This window comes from Thamnophis sirtalis, unplaced genomic scaffold (genome assembly GCF_051295495.1).
Source record: "Thamnophis sirtalis isolate CommonGarterSnake01/CBP01778 unplaced genomic scaffold, rThaSir2_p1.2 scaffold_3, whole genome shotgun sequence".
Taxonomy (NCBI): domain Eukaryota; kingdom Metazoa; phylum Chordata; class Lepidosauria; order Squamata; family Natricidae; genus Thamnophis; species Thamnophis sirtalis.
In genome coordinates, this window is record NW_028261383.1 from 122,874,377 (window position 1) to 122,899,283 (window position 24,907).

At 44.4% G+C, this 24,907-nt stretch overlaps 2 protein-coding genes across 7 annotated transcripts in view; one reads left to right on the plus strand and one right to left on the minus strand.

Moving 5' to 3' along the window:
- Positions 1-24,021, minus strand: part of AANAT (aralkylamine N-acetyltransferase) — a 31,857-nt gene extending 7,836 nt beyond the window's left edge. The window contains exons 1-4 of one of the 3 annotated variants that reach the window (XM_087709882.1): positions 23,911-24,021; positions 22,982-23,244; positions 3,983-4,048; positions 97-350 (exon numbers count right to left, since the gene is read on the minus strand). In XM_087709882.1, coding sequence (XP_087566008.1) covers positions 97-253 — 157 coding nt within the window. In that variant the 5' untranslated portion in view covers positions 254-350; positions 3,983-4,048; positions 22,982-23,244; positions 23,911-24,021. Of the gene's footprint in view, positions 1-96; positions 351-3,982; positions 4,071-22,981; positions 23,412-23,543; positions 23,712-23,910 lie in introns of those variants that run through there. The other 2 variants (XM_087709881.1, XM_087709883.1) reach the window with 2 other exon arrangements.
- Positions 23,750-24,907, plus strand: part of UBE2O (ubiquitin conjugating enzyme E2 O) — a 66,495-nt gene continuing 65,337 nt past the window's right edge. For 3 of the 4 annotated variants that reach the window (XM_087709877.1, XM_014060591.2, XM_087709879.1), the window contains exon 1: positions 23,752-24,198. In XM_087709877.1, the coding sequence (XP_087566003.1) occupies positions 23,812-24,198 (387 nt within the window). In that variant the 5' untranslated portion in view covers positions 23,752-23,811. Of the gene's footprint in view, positions 24,199-24,907 lie in introns of all 4 variants that reach the window. The other variant, XM_087709878.1, reaches the window with a different exon arrangement.

The window sequence follows — 24,907 nt, forward strand, 5'->3', positions numbered from 1 at the left end:
ATGTGATTATCTTATCCATAGCCCATTAATACAATACAGTTCTTCCCTATCATGAACATGTATTTCGTAAGATTAAACACAAGAAATGGATTTTACCTTCTCTCTCAATTTCAAATACTCCAATGGCATCTTCAGGTGTGAGACACCGGAATTCGCTTGCAGGAAGAGTGTGTCGACGCTGGCTCCTAAGGGAGTTTTGTGAAGATCTGAGATAAGAGGATTTGAAAAAGGGCAAAGCACTGATCATAGACATCTTCTATGTATTTCTGCCTCTTCTGTAAATGTTTCTTCTCCTCCTTTCGGGTTTAATTCAACTGTCTCCAGCACAATTAGTCAGCAGATGAGAAGACCTGCAGAGATTGCAATGTTTTCTTTTTAGGAAACTGACATGACCATTAGCTTCTGATCCTTGTTGTCATACCCACTGAGGAACAGAATGTCTATCAAGTTCTTTATTCCTTTAAAGCTCACAAAAGCAGAGTGTATCAAACATTCAAATGCTAAGGCACAGCTTAAGGCAGATTGCGGGGGGGGGGGGGAACCAGTATGGGATACTGGGTATCCTTTGTGGCTCTTCATAATTTGTAAATCAGATATTTTCAAGCACTCATGTGCTGAGCTTCCTTCAACCACAAGCAAGACACAACTTCACACACACTCACAGACACCCCCCCTCAAGAAACATAATTATTTTAATGAGACTCCTAAGTAAGATTGAGTAAGAATAAGTAAAAGTAAGATTTCCTTTACAATACATGCAGCCTATTGTACATTTCATGATCTGTCTACTTTCCGATCTGTGAAATAGGTAACTTGAAGTAGAGGATGGCACACATAAAGTTCAGCTTCTACATTTTTCTCTATATTTGTTATATTTGCTATATTTGTTATTGAAGGATGAATCATCAGGCATGCTATGTGTCTTCAATTACATAGTGAAGCATAGAGTTTGTGTAAATTATAGGTTCTTGTCCCAAGCTGATATTTTACCTCCTGGTGTACTTGCAGAAAAGGAGGTTTAAGACCAAACTATTAGCTACCTCTGAACAAGTTAATTTTGCCTCTTCGCTAGAATGATCCAAATATTTAACCTTGCTTTCTTATAATGCCATGGAACTAAACACAATCTCAAATAGAGCTTTTAAAATTATGTATCACTAGCCTTATTTTTAGACAGCTTTTTTTCTTTTATAAATAATCTTCTGAACAATTAAATTTTTAATCATTGATATAGTAGTGTATATTTGCATACATATATGTATATTTTCCATGTCGAATGGCCTGTCTAGTTTGAACAGATGTCTGATGAACTATTAAATCTACAAAAATGCAATAGCCAAATCAGACTTTGATTTATTCATATTGTTTTAGGTCATCATTCCATACAATTAGTCTATTTTAGGCCAAAGCTATTAGATTTTGGGCTGTGGCTTTAAAGTGATACACACCCAGTTCAAATTCCTTCATGGAATTTTGCACAAATATGGATATGCATAGCAAAATCTAAATCTTGTGAATAACCATCAGAAGCAAAATCAGAGATATAGAAAAAAAAGGGAAAACCAAAATCCTTGCACTTATGCTACCACTGAAGCTTGTTTAGCTGATATATAGTCCACTAGGTATACACTAGCTCTAGTTCATGAGAACCAAAGAACAAAACAAGCAAAATACTCATAAATGCAATATCCTCTCAGAAAAAGTGGGCTGTATCATTTGATTATCAAAGTTACAGATTACTTTAACTACAAAGATTTGTGCTATTTAATCCATGTCAATATTCATATAAAACTGATTTGGATGGGGCTTTATGACAACAATATAACACTGTGAGAACAGCGCATGCAATATGCACGTGTATGCTCTAAACACCATTTCTAACTATGCTGTTTCTTAATGTGGTTTCTGGTATGAAAAGGAACTGAAGGACAAAACAGGTGAGGGAAACTAGTAAATCTATTATAAAGCTAGCAATTAAACCTGAAAAGTGGTCATTATGTGGATTTCTTAAGTGGCCTCATCCCAACCAAACGGTCTAGAAACTAAATTTTTGGCCCTTGCAATTTTATTTCTATTATTCATGTGCATGGCTCTATGTTTTAGCATAGAACCTACAAGGGTGCTCAAGAGGAACTAGCAGCAGAGATACAGGTGGCATCAAACCTGCTACAATAATATCTAAGCCTGCTTGATTTGGCTTTGAGTAAGATTTCCCCTCCAATACATGCAGCTTATTGTACATTTCATGATCTGTCTACTTTCTGATCTGTGAAATAATTTGAAGTAGAGGATGGCACACGTAAAATTCAGCTTCTCCATGTTTCTCAAAGCTGCTATATTTGTGGCCTGCAACAGAACACAGTAGACGGATAGACTGTATTTATACAGTATCTATTTCTTTTAACTTCCGCAAAACATTTTTTCACTATCTGGGTAGCAGACTTTTTTCCTCAAACTTCAAACACAAAGGTTCAGTCATTTCAGTGATTGTTTATTTTACTATTGACAACAGTATTTCTGAGCTTTTAGAATTTCCAAAACTAACAATAAAGGATTTAAATTTAGCAATAATTTATAAGCAATCTGAGTGGATTGTCTTCTATGTTGAATGTTTGTACAACTAGGTCAGTGAAATTCTTACCCAGCTTATTGATCGATAGTAGGATCTATTCAGCATATCTCTGGAGGTTAATTACTATGCCACCCCTCTGCCCTGCCCCAGCAAAGCAAAAAAATGCTACTGTGTGCAACATTCTTTACCTATGCAACATTCATAAGAAACAAAAAGTAATAGCAGCACTGCTGCAACGTTACATAATACAGGGTACCATAACCCCTAACCAATGGACCTAAATATTTTTTTCTGTCCATAGATAAGGAATTTGATTACGCTATGCCTCAATTTTTATATAATTATTTTTAAATTCAACATGTGCAATGTCATATAAATGGGTCTTTCTCACTAATAATCATTTTCCAGATGGGTTTTTTTTGCATCTGTTGACATTGGTAAACTCTAAGATGAAATTCCACCTCTGAAAAATTTAAATTGTAACTGTAAATTGTAGTTGCGTGGAATTAGTAATTTTGTTTTATTGGGAAATGCAAGGACATTTCTGACTATAGGTCACAATTTGATTTCCAGAAAAGTGTTCATATTTCATTTTTCCAAAGCAGAAAGCATTAAAAATTATTCAGTATATTTATTAATCACAGTTTAAAAACATGTAATTTAACTATACCAATTGGTACAGAAAATTCTTTTTGTTAATTACACAATTGTGGGAAACAAATTATCTTGGACCAGAAAATAGGTTGCCTATGACATTACTTGTCTGGTCTAAACTATTGTTTAAACTCTTTCTACTTTTTGCTTTGGGCTTATGTAATATATATTAACTTACCTAAGTTAACCTGACAAATAATCATTTGAAATTATTTAAATTATACTCCAATCCTGAATTCATTTTCTTAAAAGTATCCTTTTTTCAATAAAACCTATTATCTAAATTCTAAATGATTCTAAATCCTTGGACTCTTAGGATTTTAATATTTCATTCCCTGCAGTTAACTATCAAGCTTCTCTCACAATAACTTGAATTTTCTTGTAAACTGAATGTCCAACTACAAAAAATTGTGTGATTATATGCAAGTGCTATGTAAAAAGAATGATAACATTAAATTTGTAAGAGATTGATGTTACAATTAAAATATGCAAAACACCAGGACAAAAATACAAAGTAATATTTTCTAGATTTATAATATAAGCAAGGGATAGCAATGAGAAATGAATCTTACCTTCATATTATATTTTTCTGCTCAGATGATCTGATTACTTAACACATTACAATTTAAGCTTCTGTAATGAACAGATACTAACTTGTTATAGGAGAAACAGTTCAATTTAGCTTCTGAATGAAACTTTTCTTGACCTTGGAAATCAACTTCATTAAATTAAATTGAATTGCAGTATCTTTCTTACCTGTGTGTTGAGTTTTCTTTTAGTAATCTATTAACTTCTCCAGAATGACACTCGGCAGAATTGTTGCTAGAGAGAAGGGCAAAGAATACTGCAGTAAATGTTAATGGGGTCCCAGCTTTTATTTTCCAGAGACTTAGGGAACTCTAGCCATTACATTTGGGGTTTTTTAGTAGCACGTGATTATTTTCTTAAAACACTTTAAACCCTCAGGAGACACAGAATTGCAAAAGAGCTTTAAGATGACATGTCAACAAAAAGATTGAAGGAGGCTTTACTTTCTTGGCATGATTTTCTCCTAAGGGATAAAGTGTTTTAGCTTATTACTAAATACAAAGGGCATCTTACAAGCCACAGGGGAATAGCTAAGCAGGGCACATGGGCAGAGTACTGGTGGAACAAAAGCACATTGCATACACTCTTCCTGGAACTATTCATTCTCAAAGGACATCCTGCTTGAAAGTGAATATACTCAATCAATATTACTGTAAATATAATTGCCTTCCTGGAATTGCCTTTGATCCATTAATTGCACCAACTAAATTGTTCATTATTATCACATTAACAAATAGGTTAATAACATCTCTTCTAAATATTTTTCTAACAGTATGAAATTGTACTGATATGTCTTTAATATATTCAGTTATCTGTGATACATACACAGAATATAAACAAGCAGCAAAAAAGTAGCACTGAGATTAGACTGACAATGGAGACCACAAGAAACTACTGTATTTTTCAGTGTATAAGTCACACCGGAGTATAAGATGCACCAAGGTTTTGAAGAGGCAATTTAAAAAAAAAAAGTTTTTGCACTCTGCAAGTTTCTCAAAACGGCCCATTTTTCGCGAAAATGGGCCATTTTTTCCAAAAAAAGGGCACAAATAGCCCTTAGGAGGCTTGTAGAGTGCTCCTGGGGGAATTGGGGGGGGGGTGAGCAAAAAAGGTCCGTTTTTCACAAAAACGGGCCCGTTTTTTGTTTTTTTTAAAGGGCATGAATAGCCTTTAGGAAGCTTATAAAGTGCTCCTGGGGGCCGGGGGTGCAAAATTGAGCATAAAATGGCCCGGTATTTGCTCATTTCTGCCCTCCCTAGCTCCCAGGAGTTCTCTGAAAGCTTCCTACAAGCTATGCAAGGGCATTTTGGTGAAGGGGGCAGGGTTGCGGACGGCAAAAAATGCTGTATTCAGTGTATAAGACTCACCCAGATTTTTCGGCCTCTTTTTTGAGGGAAAAGGGTGTCTTAGGTATAGTGTAGTTAGAGCACACAAAGGCACACAACACATGCACAAATCGTTGCTGTATGATAACTCTCTCTCAAAATGGCACACACAAATATGTGGTATACACTGTTACCTGGAACATTTTAAAATGCAGTAGTCTATATTTCTATATGAAGTAGCAATAATAAAACATAGCAGATTTGTAGAGTAAGCATTACATAATCCCTTGACAATGTATTACAGTTTGTATGCCCATGTCTTATAAAGTAAGCACTTAGATTTGTGGCGAATTCACTGTTTTCATAGCAACAATAAATGGAGAGTATCTGGAAAAATATCAGATTAATTTATTACAAAAGATCCTCTAGGTTTAGATATAGTTATTCTCATGATAGAAAGTTCCAGAAAACCTTCCATGATCAGTTTTCTTTGAAAGATAGAATACTAGAAACATTTTACACTTTTTCTAATAATATTTAGAAATATTTACGAGACTGCAGAGAAGTAAAAAAAAGGCCCAGAGCAAACAAACAAATGATACTGAATCACAGCACTGCGGGGATTTCAAAATATTACCAACCACATTTTTTTTGTAAATTTTAAAAATAAGTTTCCCCCCGGGTCACATTTCAACTTGAACATAGTATCTTGTAGCAATATTTGTTTTTGCTGAATTATATTTAGTTTCTAGTTCCAAATTGTTTTTAGTTCCTAATTTTGCCAGATTGCTTTTAGTTCCTATCTTCTGCCTTGCACTCCATGTATGCTTTGTGATGAAGTATCTAATGCTGTATCTTTGGAGTAAATTTAAAACGATTCATACTGCCGAAAATATTTTCTGTTTTAGACTAACTCTACATGTGGAACTTTGAAAAGATTTTCTAATCTCTTCCTGATTGATGAGAATTAATGGCTTTTAACAAAGATTCTCAGAAATTTCTCTGAGCAATGCATGATGTGCTATTAGAACTCCACTATATTAAAAAGAAACAAAGTTTGTGAGATATATATGTCAGATCCAAACCAGTCCTCATTAATGAAGCACTAATAACTAATGTGCCTTTGGTTAAATTAATTAAACTGGAGTGTGTGGATAACTTCTTTAAACTAGCATAAATTGGATGGTTTTCTCATGAAATGAAATAAATATTAGATGATGTTGTATTTATATTTCAGCTAAGTTTATATGACCTTGGACTAATCATTCTTTCAGTCCTAGACAGAGGGCTATGGCAAACCATTTCCAATCTTGTCCAGAAAACTGCACGAACCTGTCTAGGCAATTGTCAGGAATCAAAACTGACTTGAAAGCATGTGCACACCCACATACCCAAAAGGATTACATGAAGCTCTGCTAATATTCAAGGACAAAGATATACCAAACAAACAAAAATGAAAACAGAGAAAATCCAAAAGGAGGCAACTATACTTATTTTACAGAAGAGTGTAGATTGTAGTCCTAAAGAACAATATTAATAATAACAAAAATCAAGCCATACCACAGTTATACAAATGAAACAATGCTGAAGGTAACAATTTAATGTGGCCCATGATGAAGACTTCTAAACTGGCTCCATAGGACAGGAGGCTAAGATAACTGAATTTTAGTTTCACATTACTATAGAAAAGGAATTAGTAAATTCCTTGAAGAGACCCAAGAACCATCTCCCAAATAGAAGATTCAATTCTTTCTCAGTAAATTGTATCTAGTTTAATATTACTGTATTGCCTCTGCTCTGTCTACCTTTTAAGCAAGAGAACTGAGTGATGAAAGTAATTCTCATAGATTTTATTTAGTGTTTTATTAAATTATCTAAGAGCGCCATCTATTGGAAAAAGGACAGCAAATTGAAGAGAAAGAAATGAAGGTGGGGTCTAAGGAGGCTTTTATTTTGCAATTGCTGCCTCATTCACTGTATTTCGGGGGGCAGAAAAGGAAGACCCAAATCATTGATAAAATATGTGGGTATGGAGGTTACATTTACAACTTCAATATTTCTTCCCAACATTAATTCCAATTTTCTTACAAGAAATATAATTTAAGTAAGAAATGACACAACAACTACCGTATTTATCGGCGTATAACACGCACCGGCGTATAACACGCATCCCCCATTTTAACACAAAAATTTGAGTAAAAATTTTTTTCATTAAAAATAAATGACTTGGAAGCTCGGAACTTAATGTTGGATTAAAATTTATAACATTAGAACATGAATTATAACATTAACTCCTCTTAAAAGGCAAATATGAAATGAAAAAACACCTCTTTGAGCAAAAAGTTATTTCCATTTTCTTCCTTATATAATATTTTCTGTTTCAACATAAAGTGCCTTCCTTCCTTCCCTCCCTCCCATCCCTTTCTTTATGTTTTCTTCATGCTTTCTTTTCTTTTTCCTCTGCTCTTTTTAAATCCCCCCCCTTCTTCTCCTCCTCTACATTTAGGTTGGATTAGTTTGTACAACGGTCATCAAACTTCTGAAGTAAAAATAAATAAATAAATCATATTTAAGAAGAAGAAGAAAAAGGAAGACGTTTTTAGTTAAGTCAAACGTTTTAATAAAAGTTTCATCTTTTAAGATTTGTCCAACACATCCAATTGTAACCTTAACAGTAAAGAATATCACCCCAGCTGCTAAAGGTTCAACCAGTCTGAGAACCATTGAAAAGACAACAGTGCAAAATCCAAAAGACACAACTTCCTCACCGCCATTGCTTTGGTACCAAATCTTTGAGGAAGGGGCTCCAGAAAGAAGGAGGAGGAGGAGGAGGAGGAGGAGGAGGAGGAGGAGGAGGAGGAGGAGGGAACCAAAGAGAGGCTTTTACCGAGTCTGCGCCCCACAGCCAGGACCGTCCTTGCGCCTCCAGCCGCGTTTCTTCCCCGCAAAGCCCTTCGGGCAACCCGAGAGTTCCGCTTGACGCCAGAAGGGCTTTGCAGGAAGAAACGCCGCGTTTCTTCCTGCAAAGCCCTTCGGGCAACCCGAGAGTTCCGCTTGACGCCAGAAGGGCTTTGCAGGAAGAAACGCGGCGTTTCTTGTGTGTGTGTGTGTGTGTGTGTGTGTGTGTGTGTGTGTGTGTGTGTGTGTCTGTCTGTCTGTCTCCGCCATCCCCAACCTCTACACCTTGCAGGACTGCTGCGCCTTTGAGAAGCCGGGGTGGGGGGGAGAGGGGGACGGGAACGACGCCTAACCCCCACCCACACAACCCGGTCCCCGGGAATGCCGCTCCCGCCGTTCAGAAACCGAGGGGGAGAAAAGTTCAAAAGCCGCCGGAGCCAGCTGGAAAAGGAGCGACTTTCCCCATTAGCCGGCGCCCTCCGCCAATCCGCAACGGCCTCGCAAATTAAAAACCGAAGGAAGGCGGCGAGCTCAGCCAAGCGCGGCCAGGCAGCCAGCGGCGCGCACCGGCTTCCCCGCGCAGGGAACTTCTCCGGCGGCTGGGGGGAGGCCGTCAAGCGGAACTCTCGGGTTGCCCGAAGGGCTTTGCAGGAAGAAACGCGGCTGGAGGCGCCAGGACGGTCCTGGCTGTGGGGCGCAGACTCGGTAAAAGCTCTCTTTGGTTCCCTCCTCCTCCCCCTCCTTCCACAGTCTGTGTGACGCTGCCGCCAGGCTGAGATCGGCGTATAACACGCAGGCAGGGTTTAAGCTTCCAATTTTAGTTTTAAAACTGCGTGTTATACGCCGATAAATACGGTACATAATGCCTGGCAACGCTGCAGGACCACTCCCTTAAAGCATTCCAAATTTCTAAAACAGATCAGTGAAAAAATAAAGAGAGATACCACTAAATCACTATAGTATTTTATAGGCTATTAACATAGTCAAATATTACTTATTTACTTTTCCTAAATCTCTTTACATATTAATAGAATATCAGGACATCCAAAGCCAGGGATACAAATAGTTCAAAACTTTTCAGTCAAAGAAACCTGTTTTATATTCTTTTCTGCACCTTAAAAGTGCTTGCCACTTCATCCAGTATCAAACCATGGATGGAAGACGTTTTTAGTTATTGATTTGGCATTTAGTGTCAACACATTAAGACGTGATGAGGATGCTAACATGGCAACCAGGAAAACTCCATCTGGGAGAAAGCAAAAAACCTCTGGGGATAGCATGACACTCCCCAACCTTTTTTTTTAATTCCCTGGTTTATTAACCTTTCATTGCTATATCTTCTGCATCGTCGTATCATACAGAGCAGCACCAGTACCTTCAGCCTTCTCAACACTTGCCTTCTCATGCATTTTCCTGCTTACAGCAGCAAAATAGATGACGACCTTTGATTAATCTGATGTGCCAAGCGAAAGAGGAATACATAATCTAATATATTCCTATGGATCCAATCTAATTTTCAAATTGCCCCAATCTCAAAATGATCCAATTTTCTCATCTAAAAGCCTCCAAGCAAGGAATAGCTTTCTTTCGTAACGGGTCAAGTCAAGAAGTGCTGGTATGGTAGTGAGATGATCTTCAACTTTGCCAAATTCCTTTTGGATGTTAATCCACTTGGGAGGCAGCCTCATGGAACTACAAAGTTTCTACCACAGTCTACGATGCTCAGTTGTGGTAGCGAAAGGAGTTATTCAAAGGACAAATTCATACTCCATCTTTCAGTTTTACCATTTTTCTAGCAATCCATTAAAGTTGCTACTGTTTCTGTTCATACATCCTTACTGAAAGAAGCACCTGATCCTTATACTACGGCAAAACAGTAACAAGGTTTTCTTATCCAGACTGATTGCTTGGACCCACCAAGAAAAAGAAATGGGAAAATGATATATTGCAAAGCACCAGCTTCTAATTTTCACTTATTGCTTATTAACTCATTGCTTGATTTGAAAATGTGACCATCTGTAGCAAGAGTAACTTTATGTGGAAAGTAGCAACTTTATCAGTCTTGCTTCAGTTAAAATGATTGTTTATCTGACTGGCCTGAAGTTACCATATTTTTCAGAGTATAAGACACACCAAGGTTTTGAAGAGGCAAATTTAAAAAAAAAGGTTTTGCACTCTGCAAACCTCCCAAAAATGGCCCGTTTTTCACGAAAACAGGCCCGTTCCCCCCTCCAAAAAGGCATGAATAGCCTTTAGGGGGCTTGCAGAGTGCTCGGGGGGGGGGGGGGGGGCAAAGACAAGCAAAAAGCAGCCTGTTTTTTGCGAAAATAGGGCCATTTTTTGTAAAAAATAGGGCATGGGGGGGATAAGATTTCTGCCCTCCCCAGCCCCCAGGAGCTCTCTGAAAGCTTCCTAGAAGCTATGCACGGCTATTTTGGTGAAGGGGGCGGGGTTTCAGAAGGCAAAAGATACTGAAAAATACGGTACACCAAGAGTTCCTAAAATTTCAAAAGGTACTCAGCAATCCACACTTTGTTATTCAACAAATATATGGTTTGTAGAATTTGAACAAAATGGGATAGAGGAAATCAATAAAAGCTTCCTTTTATAATTTCTAAAAGAAACCTGGTGGAAGAGTGGGAAGAAGTGGTTTAAATTTTATAATGGTGTGACAATATCAATTTCCTTCTTAAAAAATTTTCTTAGTCATAATGACTAGACAAGAAACCTTCAATTTACCTCCCAAAGGAAGAATTCTATATAGATTTGTAATAAATGTGTCAGTTTATTGATAGTATAAAGTTGAGTGATACCATGCTGTTATGGATTATGACATTTTTTATTTAGAAAATTTACCTGGATGCCCTTTTCACCTATGAACTTTGGATGGCTAATAATAATCAATGAGAAAAACATAACTTCTATAAATTAATATTCTTCTCTCCAATCAGAATTTAAAAGAATCATAGCACAATTACAAAGGCTTTATAAATGAACCCACACAAACTATACCTACACTGGACTCATCTAAAATCCTGACCCAGTATCTTGGGGGAAAAGCTCTTCACAGCAATAGCAATATAGCAATAGCAGTAGACTTATATACCGCTTCATAGGCCTTTCAGGTCTCTCTAAGCGGTTTACAGAGAGTCAGCATATTGCCCCCAACAATCTGGGTCCTCATTTTACCCACCTCGGAAGGATGGAAGGCTGAGTCAACCCTGAGCCGGTGAGATTTGAACAGCTGACCTGCTGATCTAGCAGTAGCCTGCAGTGCTGCATTTAACCACTGCGCCACCTTGGCTCTTAGCCTTTTGGAAGAGGCCCTCTGGATCCAGTCGGGGATTGTTCCATGGGGCAGGCACTGAGACAGAGAAGGCTTGATTTCTTGGACCCACAAGATGACACTATTTCATAGACAGGTACTTGCCCTGTTGGAACTGGTGGATAGGCAGAAATCTCACAGATAGACAGTCCTGCAAGCTATTTGGCCCTGTGCCATGCAAGGCTTAAATATGTTAAGCTGTATGTTGAGATAACTGTAAGTGTAATTGGAGCCAGAGCATCTCATTTAACAACAATGTAACCCAGGCAAACCTTGGTGCACCCAAAATTACACACACCACTGGGTTCTAGGCCAGATGAAGCATTAAGTATTTTTTTTAAGCACAGTCCCATATAGAGCACATTACAGTGATTCAATTGGGAAGTGACTAAGGGATGAGCAAATGTAACCAGGGCCTCCCAATTCAGGAATGGGAGGATTTGGCACACAAAATGAATTTGTCCTCCCCTCCGTAGCCACTAGCTATTCAAACAGGAAGCCTAAGTCCAGGAAGAATCCCAAATTGTGTGGGATTCAGTGGCTTGCCATCTCCCTGAATATTAAAAGATGAAAAATCAGGAGGCCCCAAACCACTGGGTCTTGATGAGTGGCAGCCTGTTCTTCCTCATCCAGACTCATATAGCCACTGGGCAAACATTTCAACAGTATTCACTTATCCAATCAAGGATAGTGACAATAATTCAGTATCTGTTGGAGAGAGACTGGCGGATCCAGGGTGAGAAATCAAGTGGGGAATTAGAGTCCCTATATAGTCACAAAAGGACAAAATCCAGTCTCCCTTGAATGCCATTGAACCTTACCTAGTTTTACCCAGGTGCAGACTGTTAGTTTGAAAAGATTTCTGTGAATAAGCAATAAAGCAGTAAGTTGGACCTGTGTATGTGTATGGAGCTGATTGTTTATAACTGACAGTATCATTGGCATACTGATATCTCACTCCCAATGGTGCCAATGGATGACCTCATCCAGCAATTTCATACAAATATTAAATAGGACTGGAAAGAGAGCCAAGCCCTGAGGCACCTAATTAGAACAAGCATAGGATTAGACCCTCTCCTGGTCAAAAATGGAACCAGCACTAGAAGGAGAACAAGCACAAAACAATTATTTGCTTCTAATCCCTAAGGCAAGTCCAGAAAGACACCATAACTGATGCTATTAAAAGCCATTGAGAGAACCATGAGATCAAGGATGGATCTACCACCTCACCCTGAGCCACAAGCGCAACCAATGCCGTCTCAATACTATAACCCAGATTGAACTCCAACTCAGGCTGTAGCTTTATTGTTTATCACCTATGTTACAAGAATCTCACCAGACGGCTTGCCTTACTTACTCTTCTTAATTTTCACAGAACACAATTAAAAATTCTGACCTCTCCCATTACTATTTCCTTACTAATTATTTGTATGTTTGTTAGGTGTATCTTTATAAAAACCTTGGGAGTACTGTTTGAGGTAACTCTAGAATTTAAATACATAGCAATACAGGAAAATACCATATTTTCAGAGTATAAGACACTCTGAAGTATAAGACACACCTAGCTTTTGGGGAGGAAAACAAGAAAAAAAAATCTGCCTCCCAGCAATTTGCCTCCTTGCAGCAAACAGCAAACAGCAAACAGCCTGTTTGAGTTTAGCCTGATTAGCAAAACGACCATTGACTTACCTGAACGGTCCTTCTGTGTGTGCTGTGAGGGGAATCCAATCATGGGTTAACTTTGTCCATTAGCCTAGAGACTGAGTATGTAAATTTTGACCACACCTCCTCTGACTGGACCTGGTCAGTTTTGCATGAAGTCAGCCGAGAAGATGTATGTCAATGTCACTCATGGCCTTGGCCAAACAAGAACTCAAAGTCACGTCCAGAAATGTCCAGTCAGGGGAAAATGCAAGGTTAGTCACAGAGTCATAGTCAAGGAAGAACCCTGGCGAGCCGAAACAGCGGGCGGGTTTGGATTCCCCTCGCAGCACACATAGAAGGACCATTCAGGTAAGTCAACGGTCGTTCTCCTGTGTGCTGCTCTGGGAATCCAATCATGGGACATGCCAAAGCAATTAAGTCCTAGGGCAGGAGCTAAGCTGGTCAGGATCCTCCGCAGAAGAAAGGACCCTTTGCAACACTCTCCGCCCAAAGGAGGCCTCAGCCGAGGCGTAGACGTCAACCTTGTAGTGTCTAATAAAAGGCGAGGGCAATGACCAAGTAGCCGCCCTGTAGATCTCCTCCACTGAGGCTTGTGTAGCCCAGGCCGCTGTGGTAGCCGCACTTCTGGTAGAATGAGGAGTGATACGTCTGGGAACTGGCCGGGAGTGACTGTCGTACGCCAGAGCGATGCACGCCTTCAACCATCAGCCGATGGTGTGGGAGGACACCTTCTGCCGCATGGACGACGGCTGGAAGGAAACAAAGAGCGTCTCCGATCTTCTGAACGAGGCCGTGCGCTTAACATAACATTGGAGGGTTCTACGAATATCCAAATGGTGCCACTGGCGCTCTTGGGGATGGGAAGGATGCGAGCAAAAGTCCGGAAGGACGAGCTCCTGAGCCCTGTGGAACAACGAGTTGACCTTCGGGAGGAAGGAAGGATCCAAACGGAGGACTACTCTGTTAGGATGGAAAATGCAGAGGTCAGCCCGCACAGAGAGCGCAGCCAATTCCGAAACCCTCCTGGCCGATATAATGGCCACCAGGAACACGGTCTTAAGCGTCAGTAGCCGAAGGCTGATGGATTGGATAGGCTCGAACGGGGCAGAAGTGAGTGCCCTGAGCACCAAGGTCAGGTCCCAGGTAGGATAACGGTGGACTGTCAGAGGCCTCAAGTTCGTCGCACCCTTCAGGAAAGCCTTGACCCGTGAGTGCTGGGCTGTTGCCTCCTATAGGCACGGCCCCCAGTGGAAGGTAGAACCTTACACTTATCCCTGGTCTCAATGAGGATTGGATCCAACACCGACCCAAACAAGGCACCGCCCTTGAAGGGTGTGGATGCAAGGCGCCACTTGGACTTGACATCAGCCTGCCAATGGCGGAGCCACAGCAAACGCTGGGATGCCACATTAGAGACTATGGCCCGAGAGGCGAACTTGGCTGCACTAAGGGTGGCATCTGCAGAAAACTCCAAGGCTGCCATCAATTTGGTAATAGCCTGGTGAAGGCGCGCTTCCTCTGGTGCAAGCCCACTCTGCAATTGCTTAAGCCAGACCAAAGAAGTCCTATTAAAGAAGGCTGCTGCTGTCGCAGCCTGATGAGTCTTGCGAATAACTGTCTCGGCCTTACGGTCCTCTGCCTTCAGACCCTCCGAAATTTCGGATGGAATTAATGCTGGAGAGGCGAGGGCAGCAATAGGAGCATCAACTGTGGGAAACTGGAGAAGAGCTTCCAATTCAGGAGTAGAGGTGTACACTTTCCTATCCCCATTGCTAGGTGGGTTAACCGCAGTCGGTTGATCCCACTGCTTTTGAATCAGGTCTAGAAACAGCTTGGGTGAAGGAATAACATCCTGCAAGGCCACTTGTTCAGCGAATAGTCACTCAGTAGCATCTAACCCTACAGCAGTGTTGTCCTTAGAGGCTGCCTCCCCCATGTGGGTGGTGGTTTTAGCCTTATACAGTAATGATTTAAAGAGAGAATGACGAAATAAACCAGGGGCAGTAGGCTGGTCCAGGGGCAAGCCCTCATCATCAGAAAATTCCCTGTCAATAACTTCACCTTCCTCCACTAATGCCGACTCCTCACTATAGACGGAGGGTAAAGGCAAAGGTGGGTCTGTCTGGAGAACAGAGGAATCCCCCTGCCCTGGGTGGGGATCAGGCCCTGCCTGGGCCGCAGTGGCTCTAGGGGGCTGGGCTCTACGAAGCAGCTCCGCATCCACCCCCCTAGAAATAGCTGCAGAGATCATGTGGTATAAATTGGGAGGAAGGCCCAAATCCTGGCCTTCCATAGGCCTGAGGCCTGCAGCAGTAGGGGTAAACGTAGCAGAAGGCCCTGCACGCGGAGGCGAACGGGCTGAAGCCACACCTAGCTCCGAAAAGGGAGGAGGGGATTGGGCCCTCAAACCCCCCTCCGTGGTAATAGGCGCCCTGGGCAATTGCACATCAGGAGACCAACCCTGCACTGTAGGCCGCGCTGGGAAACACACTGTGGAATCAGTACCGGGGGAGAATTACTGGGCGCTCCAGATGCCTTAGCTGGCGCCTTAGTTTTGTCCTTGCGCTTATGGGATTTATCCCTAACAGCAGAGGAGGCCTGAGGCCTATGGCTGGAAGCCCTAGTAGCGGCCCTGCCGGGCCTTGGGCTAGCCCCCCCCCCTTGCCAGGGGAACGGGGTTCGGAAACGGGCTCTACAGTACCTCTGAGGACTGATTGATCTGCCATTGTAAATAGAAGAGATATTTGGAAAGGCTCAACCTCGTGTATAGAATGAACGCCGAAAAAAACCTGCTCCACCGTACAAGGCGCCACGTGAGAACAGCGACTGCACAGAAAACAACCTCCTCACTGACTCAGCAAGTCGCAAGTGAGGGAAAGAGGAGGCCGTCGGGGCGGCGCCGATGCCTGGGCACAAAATACGCGGCCCTGCCTTCCCCGGGTGATTGCTGCGCGAGCGCAGAGCCCAGTCCAAAATGGCAACTGTCCTGGAGGGAGCGAATTTCAAATCTGCAATGAACCAACCGATCAAGGGAATGAAACCTGGGTGAACCGCGCTGCCTAAGTGGGTTGCTCCCGGTGCGAAAGAACGGCGCAGGGCGGCGCACCAACCCAAGATGCGCCCAACAGCCAGCAAGGGGAAAAAAGGGCTCTGAATCCCGCTCGTGGAACGCCCCCGCTGTCCCGGCTTATGAGCCAACGGACCAAGCGGTCTCCAATCTCCGGCAAGGTAACTGACGGCTGGGAGGGTCTGGGCTGGCAGCGAACTGCCGCCTCCACCTCTGTATGGAGTAAAGCACTTCAAATCGCAATGTGCAACTTTTGAATCCAATTAGAAGATTAAATTTGTCAATGAGTCTAGAGAGAAAATTGAGATGCGTCTCGTTAGGCTGGACTGAGTAAAAAACTGACCCGGTCCAGTCAGAGGAGGCGTGGTCAAAATTTACATACTCAGTCTCTAGGCTAATGGACAAAGTTAACCCATGATTGGATTCCCAGAGCAGCACACAGGAGAAGAAAAAAAAATCTGCCTCTGCTTCCCAACAATTTGCCTCTTTGCAGCAAACAGCGTGTTTCAGTTTCAATTTCAGCACAGCCTGATTAGCACAAGCAGCTGATTGTCGGTTGGATCAGGCTACCGACCATCAGCTGTTTCAGGCTGCAGGGATTGTCATAGCCTATTGCCGCATCTGCACACCCTGTTTACAGCCTCTGCATGCCCCATTTTCCACCTGTTCCAGGCAGCGGAAATCGGAATGTGCCGAAAATGGGGTGCGGATGGGCGGCAATAGGCAATGGCCATCCCTGCAGCCTAAAACAGCTGATGGTTGGGAGGATGATCCAACCGATAATCAGCTGCTTGTGCTAATCAAGTTGTGCTGAAACTGAAACAGGCTGTTTGCTGTTTGCTGCAAGGAGGCAAATTGCTGGGAGGCAGAGGCCAAAGGATGGGGGCCGGCAGCTGGGCAGGACTACATTCAGTGTATAAGACGCACCCAAATTTTCACCCTCTTTTAGCGGGGGAAAAGTGTGTTTTATACTCTGAAAAATACTGTAATAATGAGACAGCAACTTCACCCATTAACAGTTACAACAATTACATTACATTCCTTTAGTACAGCAAATATTCCATATCTCTACAGGATAAGAAGTATTCCTCATCCATACAGCTGATTATTTGGTGTGTTCTTTTCCATTCTGTAAACATGAATGATTTCAGCTCATAATTAGAAATAATCATTCAGTCAGAAGTCCTTGAAATGATTCTGGTAAGAAAACAAATGACCACAAGATGGAGCAAGTACATTTTCCAAGAGAAGAATTTTAAGAATAAGGATTGCGTGAATTTTATGTGGAAACATATCTTTTCAAAAATTCCAAATTTGAGGGTGAGGAGAAAGTATTTTGCACCTATCACTTTCTGTACTTATGCTGGTTATAGGGTTTTAAAGGAGAAAACGTTGATAAAATTTTAAATAATTATTCATAATTTGAATAATGGATTTTTCATTTTGCAACAAGTTCCAATAATGAGAAGTACAACTAAGCCAGATGGAAATGAAAGAAAGAATCAGATTTGTAGCCCAGTCACAAAAAATATTGAGTCTTGATATTAAGTGATACCAGTTGTTCCCTACGCCCATATTCTAAACCAAAGCTAAGCATTTTATGGCCTGTAGGCCACATCTGGCCCTTTGACTTCCCTGTCTGGCTTGCAGCACTGGCTGGAGCTGCAGTAGGGGGACAGGGAACGTCGACCCTCCATAACAATTCCAGTTTCTCACATGACACCTTGGGAAAATTATTTGCCCATTCCGGTTCTAAATTATGGCAAGCAACAGTTCTAAATTACAGGAACAAATCTGCTGCCAAGCTATTGAAAACCTATATAGATTATGTTCTCCTCATGGCAGCCATGTTGTGATGGCAACTGTTATAACATACTGCAATAAATATTGAATATAAGTTAAATCATTAACGAAATAATTTTCTGAACTTCATGTAGCCTAGCAATGTGAAATCCTATATTTCTTCTACAATGTATGGAGACTTGAGGATGGTATCACAACAGAGAATATATAAGATTTTCTAAATATGAATGTGAATTACTTGAAAATTACCCTCAATTCATCAATTGAGGGTAATTATCCTCAATTTATGTGTACTGTATTTTTGTTTCATCTATATTTATTGAAAACATATAATCATTACACTGGATGACAATGTTAAGTACGTATCATTATTTATAAAAATAGTTTTTACCATCTTATTCACTAAGAACTCTACGGACACCAACTATTTTCACACATCACACTAAGCTCATGGAAGCATATGCTTTTTAATGGAGTGTTTTTGACTATTACATGTTTGTCTACAGCTTAACATGGCTGTCCTCCGACTATGTAAGTATAATTTAGAATTTAGAATTTAGAATTTTATTAGAATTTGTAGGCCGCCCTTTTCCCTAAGGGGACTCAGGGCGGCTCACACAAAAACTGGGAAAGGGGAATACAGACATTAGGACAAAACATGTAATAAAATAGCAAGCAACAAACACTCATCATTCGGGCGGGGTAACTATCCTATCCCCAGGCCTGACGGGCGAGCCAGTTCTTCAAGGCTATGCGGAAGGCCTGGACGGTGGAGAGGGTACGAATCTCCACGGGGAGCTCGTTCCAAAGGGTCGGGGCTACTGCTGAGAAGGCCCTCCTCCTTGTAGTTGCCAGCCGACACTGGCTGGCCGATGGAATACGGAGGAGGCCTAATCTATGAGATCTTATCGGTCGTAGGGATGTAATTGGCAGAAGGCGGTCTCTCAAGTATCCAGATCCACTGCCATGTAGGGCTTTATGGGTGATTAATAGCACCTTGAAGCGCATCCGGAGATCAACAGGTAGCCAGCGCAGCTCGCGGAGGATAGGTGTTATGCGGGTGAATCGGGGTGCACCCGCAATCACTCGCGCGGCTGCATTCTGCACTAGCTGAAGTCGCCGGATGCTCCTCAAGGGCAGCCCCATGTAGAGCACATTGCAGTATTCCAGCCTAGAGGTCACAAGGGCCCGAGTGACTGTTGTGAGAGCCTCCCGATTCAGGTAGGGTCGCAACTGGCGCACCAGGCGAACCTGGGCGAATGCCCCCCTGGTCACAGCCGTTAAGTGGTGGTCAAATGACAGCTGTGGATCCAGGAGGACTCCCAAGTTGCGAACCCTCTCTGAGGGGTATAAAATTTGACCCCCCAGCCTGAGTGGTGGAATAATAACCAAATCTTTGGGAGGGAAACACAACAGCCACTCGGTCTTTTCTGGGTTGAGCACAAGCTTGTTCACCCTCATCCAGTCCATAACGGCCTCAAGACCCCGGCTCATCACGTCAACCGCTTCATTGATTTGGCACGGGGCGGACAGATACAATTGAGTATCGTCCGCATATTGATGGTATCTAATCCCGTGCCTGCGGATGATCTCTCCCAGCGGTTTCATGTAGATGTTGAATAGTAGGGGGGATAAGACCGAACCCTGAGGCACCCCATAATTTAGGGGCCTAGGGGACGATCTCTGCCCCCCCACTAACACCGACTGCGACCTGTCCGAGAGGTAGGAGGAGAACCACCGTAACACGGTGCCTCCCACTCCCACCTCCCGCAGTCGTCGCAGAAGGATACCATGGTCGATGGTATCGAAAGCCGCTGAGAGGTCAAGGAGGACCAGGATGGAGGAACGTCCTTCATCTCTGGCTCTCCAGAGATCATCCATCAATGCGACCAAATTGGCTTGCATGTGGTTGTACATATTGTGCATGCAAATCATGTGAATGCCATCACATGGCTTATGAAATTAACCCCATATTATGTTTAGTTTAGTTTAGTTTAGTTTAGTTTGATTTTATTTATAGGCCGCCCTTTTCCCTGAGGGGACTCAGGGCGGCTTACAATCAAAAAAGGAAGGGGAGTGTAGGACAATACAAAAAAGAAATGTGCACAAAGTAAAGTAAACTATAAAACTCAACATTCACTCAGCATTCGGGAGGGGCAAAATAAGATTATCCCCAGGCCTGACGGGTTAGCCAGTTCTTGAGGGCTGTACGGAAGGCCTGGACGGTGGTGAGGGTACGAATCTCCACGGGGAGATTGTTCCATAGTGTCGGAGCCGCAACAGAGAAGGCTCTCCTCCGAGTAGTCGCCAGTCGGCACTGACTGGCGGATGGAATGCGGAGGAGGCCAACTCTATGCGATCTGATGGGACGCAGGGAGGTAATTGGCAGAAGGCGGTCTCTCAAATAGCCAGATCCACTACCATGGAGCGCTTTATAGGTGGTGAGTAAGACCTTGAAGTGCACCCGGAGACCAACAGGTAGCCAGTGCAGCTCACGGAGGATCGGTGTTATGTGGGCGAACCGTGGTGCGCCCACGATCACTCGCGCGGCCGCATTCTGGACTAGCTGAAGTCTTCGGATGCTCTTCAAGGGCAGCCCCATGTAGAGCACATTACAGTATTCCAGCCTAGAGATCACAAGGGCTCGAGTGACTGTTGTGAGGGCCTCCCGATTCAGGTAGGGCCGCAACTGGCGCACCAGGCGAACCTGGGCAAATGCCCCCCTGGTCACAGCTGAGAGATGGTGGTCAAAAGTTAGCTGTGAATCCAGGAGGACCCCCAAGTTGCGGGCCCTTTCTGAGGGGTTTAAATTTTGTCCCCCCAGCCTGAGTGATGGTATGGTGGTCAAATTTTTGGGAGGGAAACACAACAGCCACTCGGTCTTGTCTGGGTTGAGTATCAGCTTGTTCGCTCTCATCCAGTCTTTAACGGCTTCCAGTCCCCGGTTCATCACGTCCACCGCTTCATTGAGTTGGCACGGGGCGGACAGATACAACTGTGTATCGTCCGCATATTGGTGATATTTTATCCCGTGCCTTCGGATGATCTCGCCCAGTGGTTTCATGTAAATGTTAAATAGTAGGGGGGATAGGACCGACCCCTGCGGCACCCCATAGGTTAGGGGCCTCAGGGACGATCTCTGCCCCCCCACTAACACCGACTGCGACCTGTCCGAGAGATAGGAGGAGAACCACTGCAAAACGGTGCCGCCCACCCCTATCTCCCGCAGTCGTCGCAGAAGGATACCATGGTCGATGGTATCGAAAGCCGCTGAGAGGTCAAGGAGAACTAGGATGGAAGCATGGCCTCCATCCCTAGCTCTCCAGAGATCATCAGTCAATGCGACCAAAGCGGTTTCTGTGCTGTAACCGGGTCTGAAGCCAGACTGGAAGGGGTCAAGATAGTTAGCTTCCTCCAAGGTACGCTGAAGCTGGAGAGCCACCACCTTCTCAACAACCTTCCCTACAAAGGGAAGGTTGGAGACTGGACGATAGTTATTAAGAATAGCTGGATCCAGAGACGGCTTCTTCAGGAGGGGTCTCACCACCGCTGTCTTAAGCGCGGTGGGAAAGTACCCCTCCTGAAGAGAAGCGGTAACAACCGCCTGGATCCAGCCTCGTGTCACCTCACTGCTGTTGGCAACCAGCCAGGAGGGACACGGGTCCAGTATGCAGGTGGAGGCACTCACAGCTCGCATAGCCTTGTCCACATCCCCAGAGGCGACTTCCTGAAACTCAACCCAGAGATGGTTTGCCAAGTTTTCTCCTTGTGTCTCGGCTGGATCTACTGGGGTGGAGTCCAGGTCCGCTCGAAACCGGGCAACTTTGTCCGCCAAGAACTGGACATATTCCTCAGCCTTACCCTGTAAGGAGTCCCCCGTCTCCCTCCTATTTAGGAGGGAGCGGGTTATCCTAAACAGGGCGGCTGGGCGGGACTCGGCGGACGCTACCAAGGAGGCAATGTATGTTCTTTTTGTTGTTCTTAGGGTCCGAATATACTCCTTGGTGCATGCTGTCAAAAGTGCCCGTTTCGACTCGGACCTATCGGACCTCCACGAGTGCTCTAGGCGTCTCCTCCGGCGCTTTACCTCCCGGAGCTCCTCAGTAAACCAAGGAGGCCTCCGGGGGCCGCTGACCCGGAGGGGCCGTAGCGGCGCAATCCGGTCGAGAGACTCCGAAGCTGCCGAGTGCCAGGCAGCGACGAGGGTCTCCGCCGAACTGTGGGCGAGGGTATCAGGAATAACCCCAAGCTCCGTCTGGAACCTAACAGGATCCATCAGTCGCTTGGGGCGGAACCAGCTGGTCGGTTCCTCCTCCCTACGGTGGAGGTTTGGCCTCCGGAAGTCTAGCCTCAGTAGGTAGTGGTCTGACCACGACAGGGGTATGATCTCATTACCCCTCAGACCAAGATCGTAACTCCACTGCTCCACTGCTCCGAGAGGAATACGAGGTCAAGCGTGTGACCCGCTGAGTGAGTTGGGCCTCGAATTACTTGAGTCAAGTTTAAGTAAACTATTATTACAATGTACTGGTACAGTCACATAGTATGATTTACTTTTTACAAAAAATGAAGAACCAAATGTTACACATCACTTAACTAAATATCTTCTTTTTCTTTACTTTTTTTCATTTTCTGGGAGTACCTCAACTAATTCATGATGCACTTTAATTCTGTAAAAATCAGACTTCACTCTCTTACCACTATTATTTCTTTTGGCGAGAGTCATTGTTTTCCGCAATGATCTTATTGACTTTTCACCTCCTTCATTTCCAAGTTACTCCTGTGCCAATTTCCCTTGACTCATTGTGGTGTATAAATCTAAAACTGGGGTAACAATATGATGCCCTCCAGATATTTTGGGTAGCAATTTTCAAAATTACTCAATACTCTAGTTAGGATTTATGGAAACTGCAGGCCAAAACATCCAGAGGCTCCAGGCATTCTTCCCCTGACCTATATTGGCAGTGATCCATATCTAAAAAAGTTAATAGGGAATATTACGTTTATTTAACATGTCAAGTTCTTCATTAATGCAGAATACTGCAATGAGCTGCCTGGGTTGTACCAAGAAAATAAATACATACCTCCAAGTCTTTAACCAGGTTTTTCCCATTGTGCTCATTTTGCTTTAAGCCCTTCCAAGTTCTCTCTCTCTTTCTGCTTTCATTCTCTTATCTCCTCTTCCATTCCTCCTTTCCCTTCCACCAACAGAAACTACGGTTCTCATTATTTCTTCTTCAACCATTCATTCCCCACTTCTCCAGGGGCAGAAGAAGCTGAGCGTGAAGACTGGCCAAATCTGCGATCCTGCAGGGCTGCAAATGAATCTAAAACCGCCCCAAGCGACCTACATGACATACAAATGTGATAAATAAAATATAAATAAATAAAACGCCCCCAAGACAACTCCCGCTCCCTCCTTTTCTTCATCATTTTTCCCCTCTGGGGACGGTTTCTTCTCGGCGCCTTCCATCCCACCTGCCAGTCTCCTTTTGGGCAGCAGGCTGCGTCGAGAAGGACCCGGCCGCCCCTCTTTCTTCCCTGGCGGTTGCTCCTCGAGCTTTTTTCCACCCTCACACAACTCCCCCCCCCCCCGCTTTCATTTCTTCCCGCCCTCCGCTTGTCTTCCCTCTCCCTAGGTCCTACCTAAGCCGCCTTGCTCGCCTTTCGGCCGACTCAGCCTAGCCTGGAGCTCCGCCCCCGCAGCACGCACCACCTTTGCCCCGCCCCGCGAAGCGGCCTGGGCCCCGCTATTTCAGGGAGGCGGGGCCAAAGGTGTTAGCTCCGCCTCTCGCCGGGTGGTGACTGCGTTGTGTGGGCCCGGCGGCCGCCGCCGCTCTTTTCTCCTGCTCCGCCGCCTCTCCCTCCCTCCCTCTTCTCCCTCCCTCCCGCAGTCATCGCCAGGGCGCGCGCCATGGCGGAGCCGCCCGCTTCTCCCGCCTCGCCAGGAGCTCAGCCGGCGGCCGCTGCAACCCCCGCCGGCGGCTTTCAGCGGCTGCTCTTCACTCACGACCTGGTGTCCGGCCGCTATCGGGGTTCGGTGCGCTTCGGCCTAGTCCGTGTCATGCATGGCGAGGATTCCGACTCGGAGGAAGAGGACGGCGGCGGACGAGGCCCCGGGGGAGGCGGCCCCGGGGGTGGCGGAGGAGAAAGAGGAGGAGGAGGAGCCGGTAGCTCCGGCGGCTCCGAGTCCGGGGGCCCCGGCGGGGGCGAGGAGAATCGCGGGAGCCCCCTCCGCCGCGGGTACGTGCGAGTCCAGTGGTACCCGGAGGGCATCAAGCAACACGTCAAAGAGACCAAGGTAACCGCAGCTCCGACGCCGCTGCCTCTCTCGGGGCTCCTTTTGCATTTCGTCCGCACACGCGGCGGCTCGGTGGGTTGAGTGGGTGGGGTGTCCGCAATGGGGCTGAGAAGGCGGCGGCGGCGGCGGCTGAGAAAAGGGTGGGGAAGGGAGAGAGAGGTGCATTAGGCTTAGGAGGGTCTCCCGGGATTGACAGGTGGGAGCTAATGGCCAGATATTGGGAGCCCATAGGGGGAAAGGGGGTACCGTTTGGGGCGGGGGTTCCGAGAAGTTGGCCTGAAAAATGCTGGTCTCTGGCCGCCAAAAACATGGAAAGCCTCCCTTGCACCACTGGGGTTGCCTGGTCTGCAGTGTCTTTTTATGCAAAATAGGCCTTATTAAGGCGCCTGAGGACTTCTGGTTTCTGCACCAACGTTTGAAATAAAAGTTCCAGGTGCTGGTGGAGGGTTTTTTTATGGCTCTGGGTTATGCAGATGGGATTTTATGATGTGTCAAGATGACATTGGCTTCCATTTGACCACCTCCTATCTTTGGCCATGATTGCTCTCTTTTTTTCTTTACAGACAATATCAGTTGAAGGGAAAAGCTGCATAGTGCCTTTTGGGAAATAGCACCATAGCTTTAGGCAGCCTCCTGATTCTTGAATCCTTACCTCATCATTCCCAAAGTCATTTTTAGTCATTTGTAAGGAAATACATTCTTTTCAGCA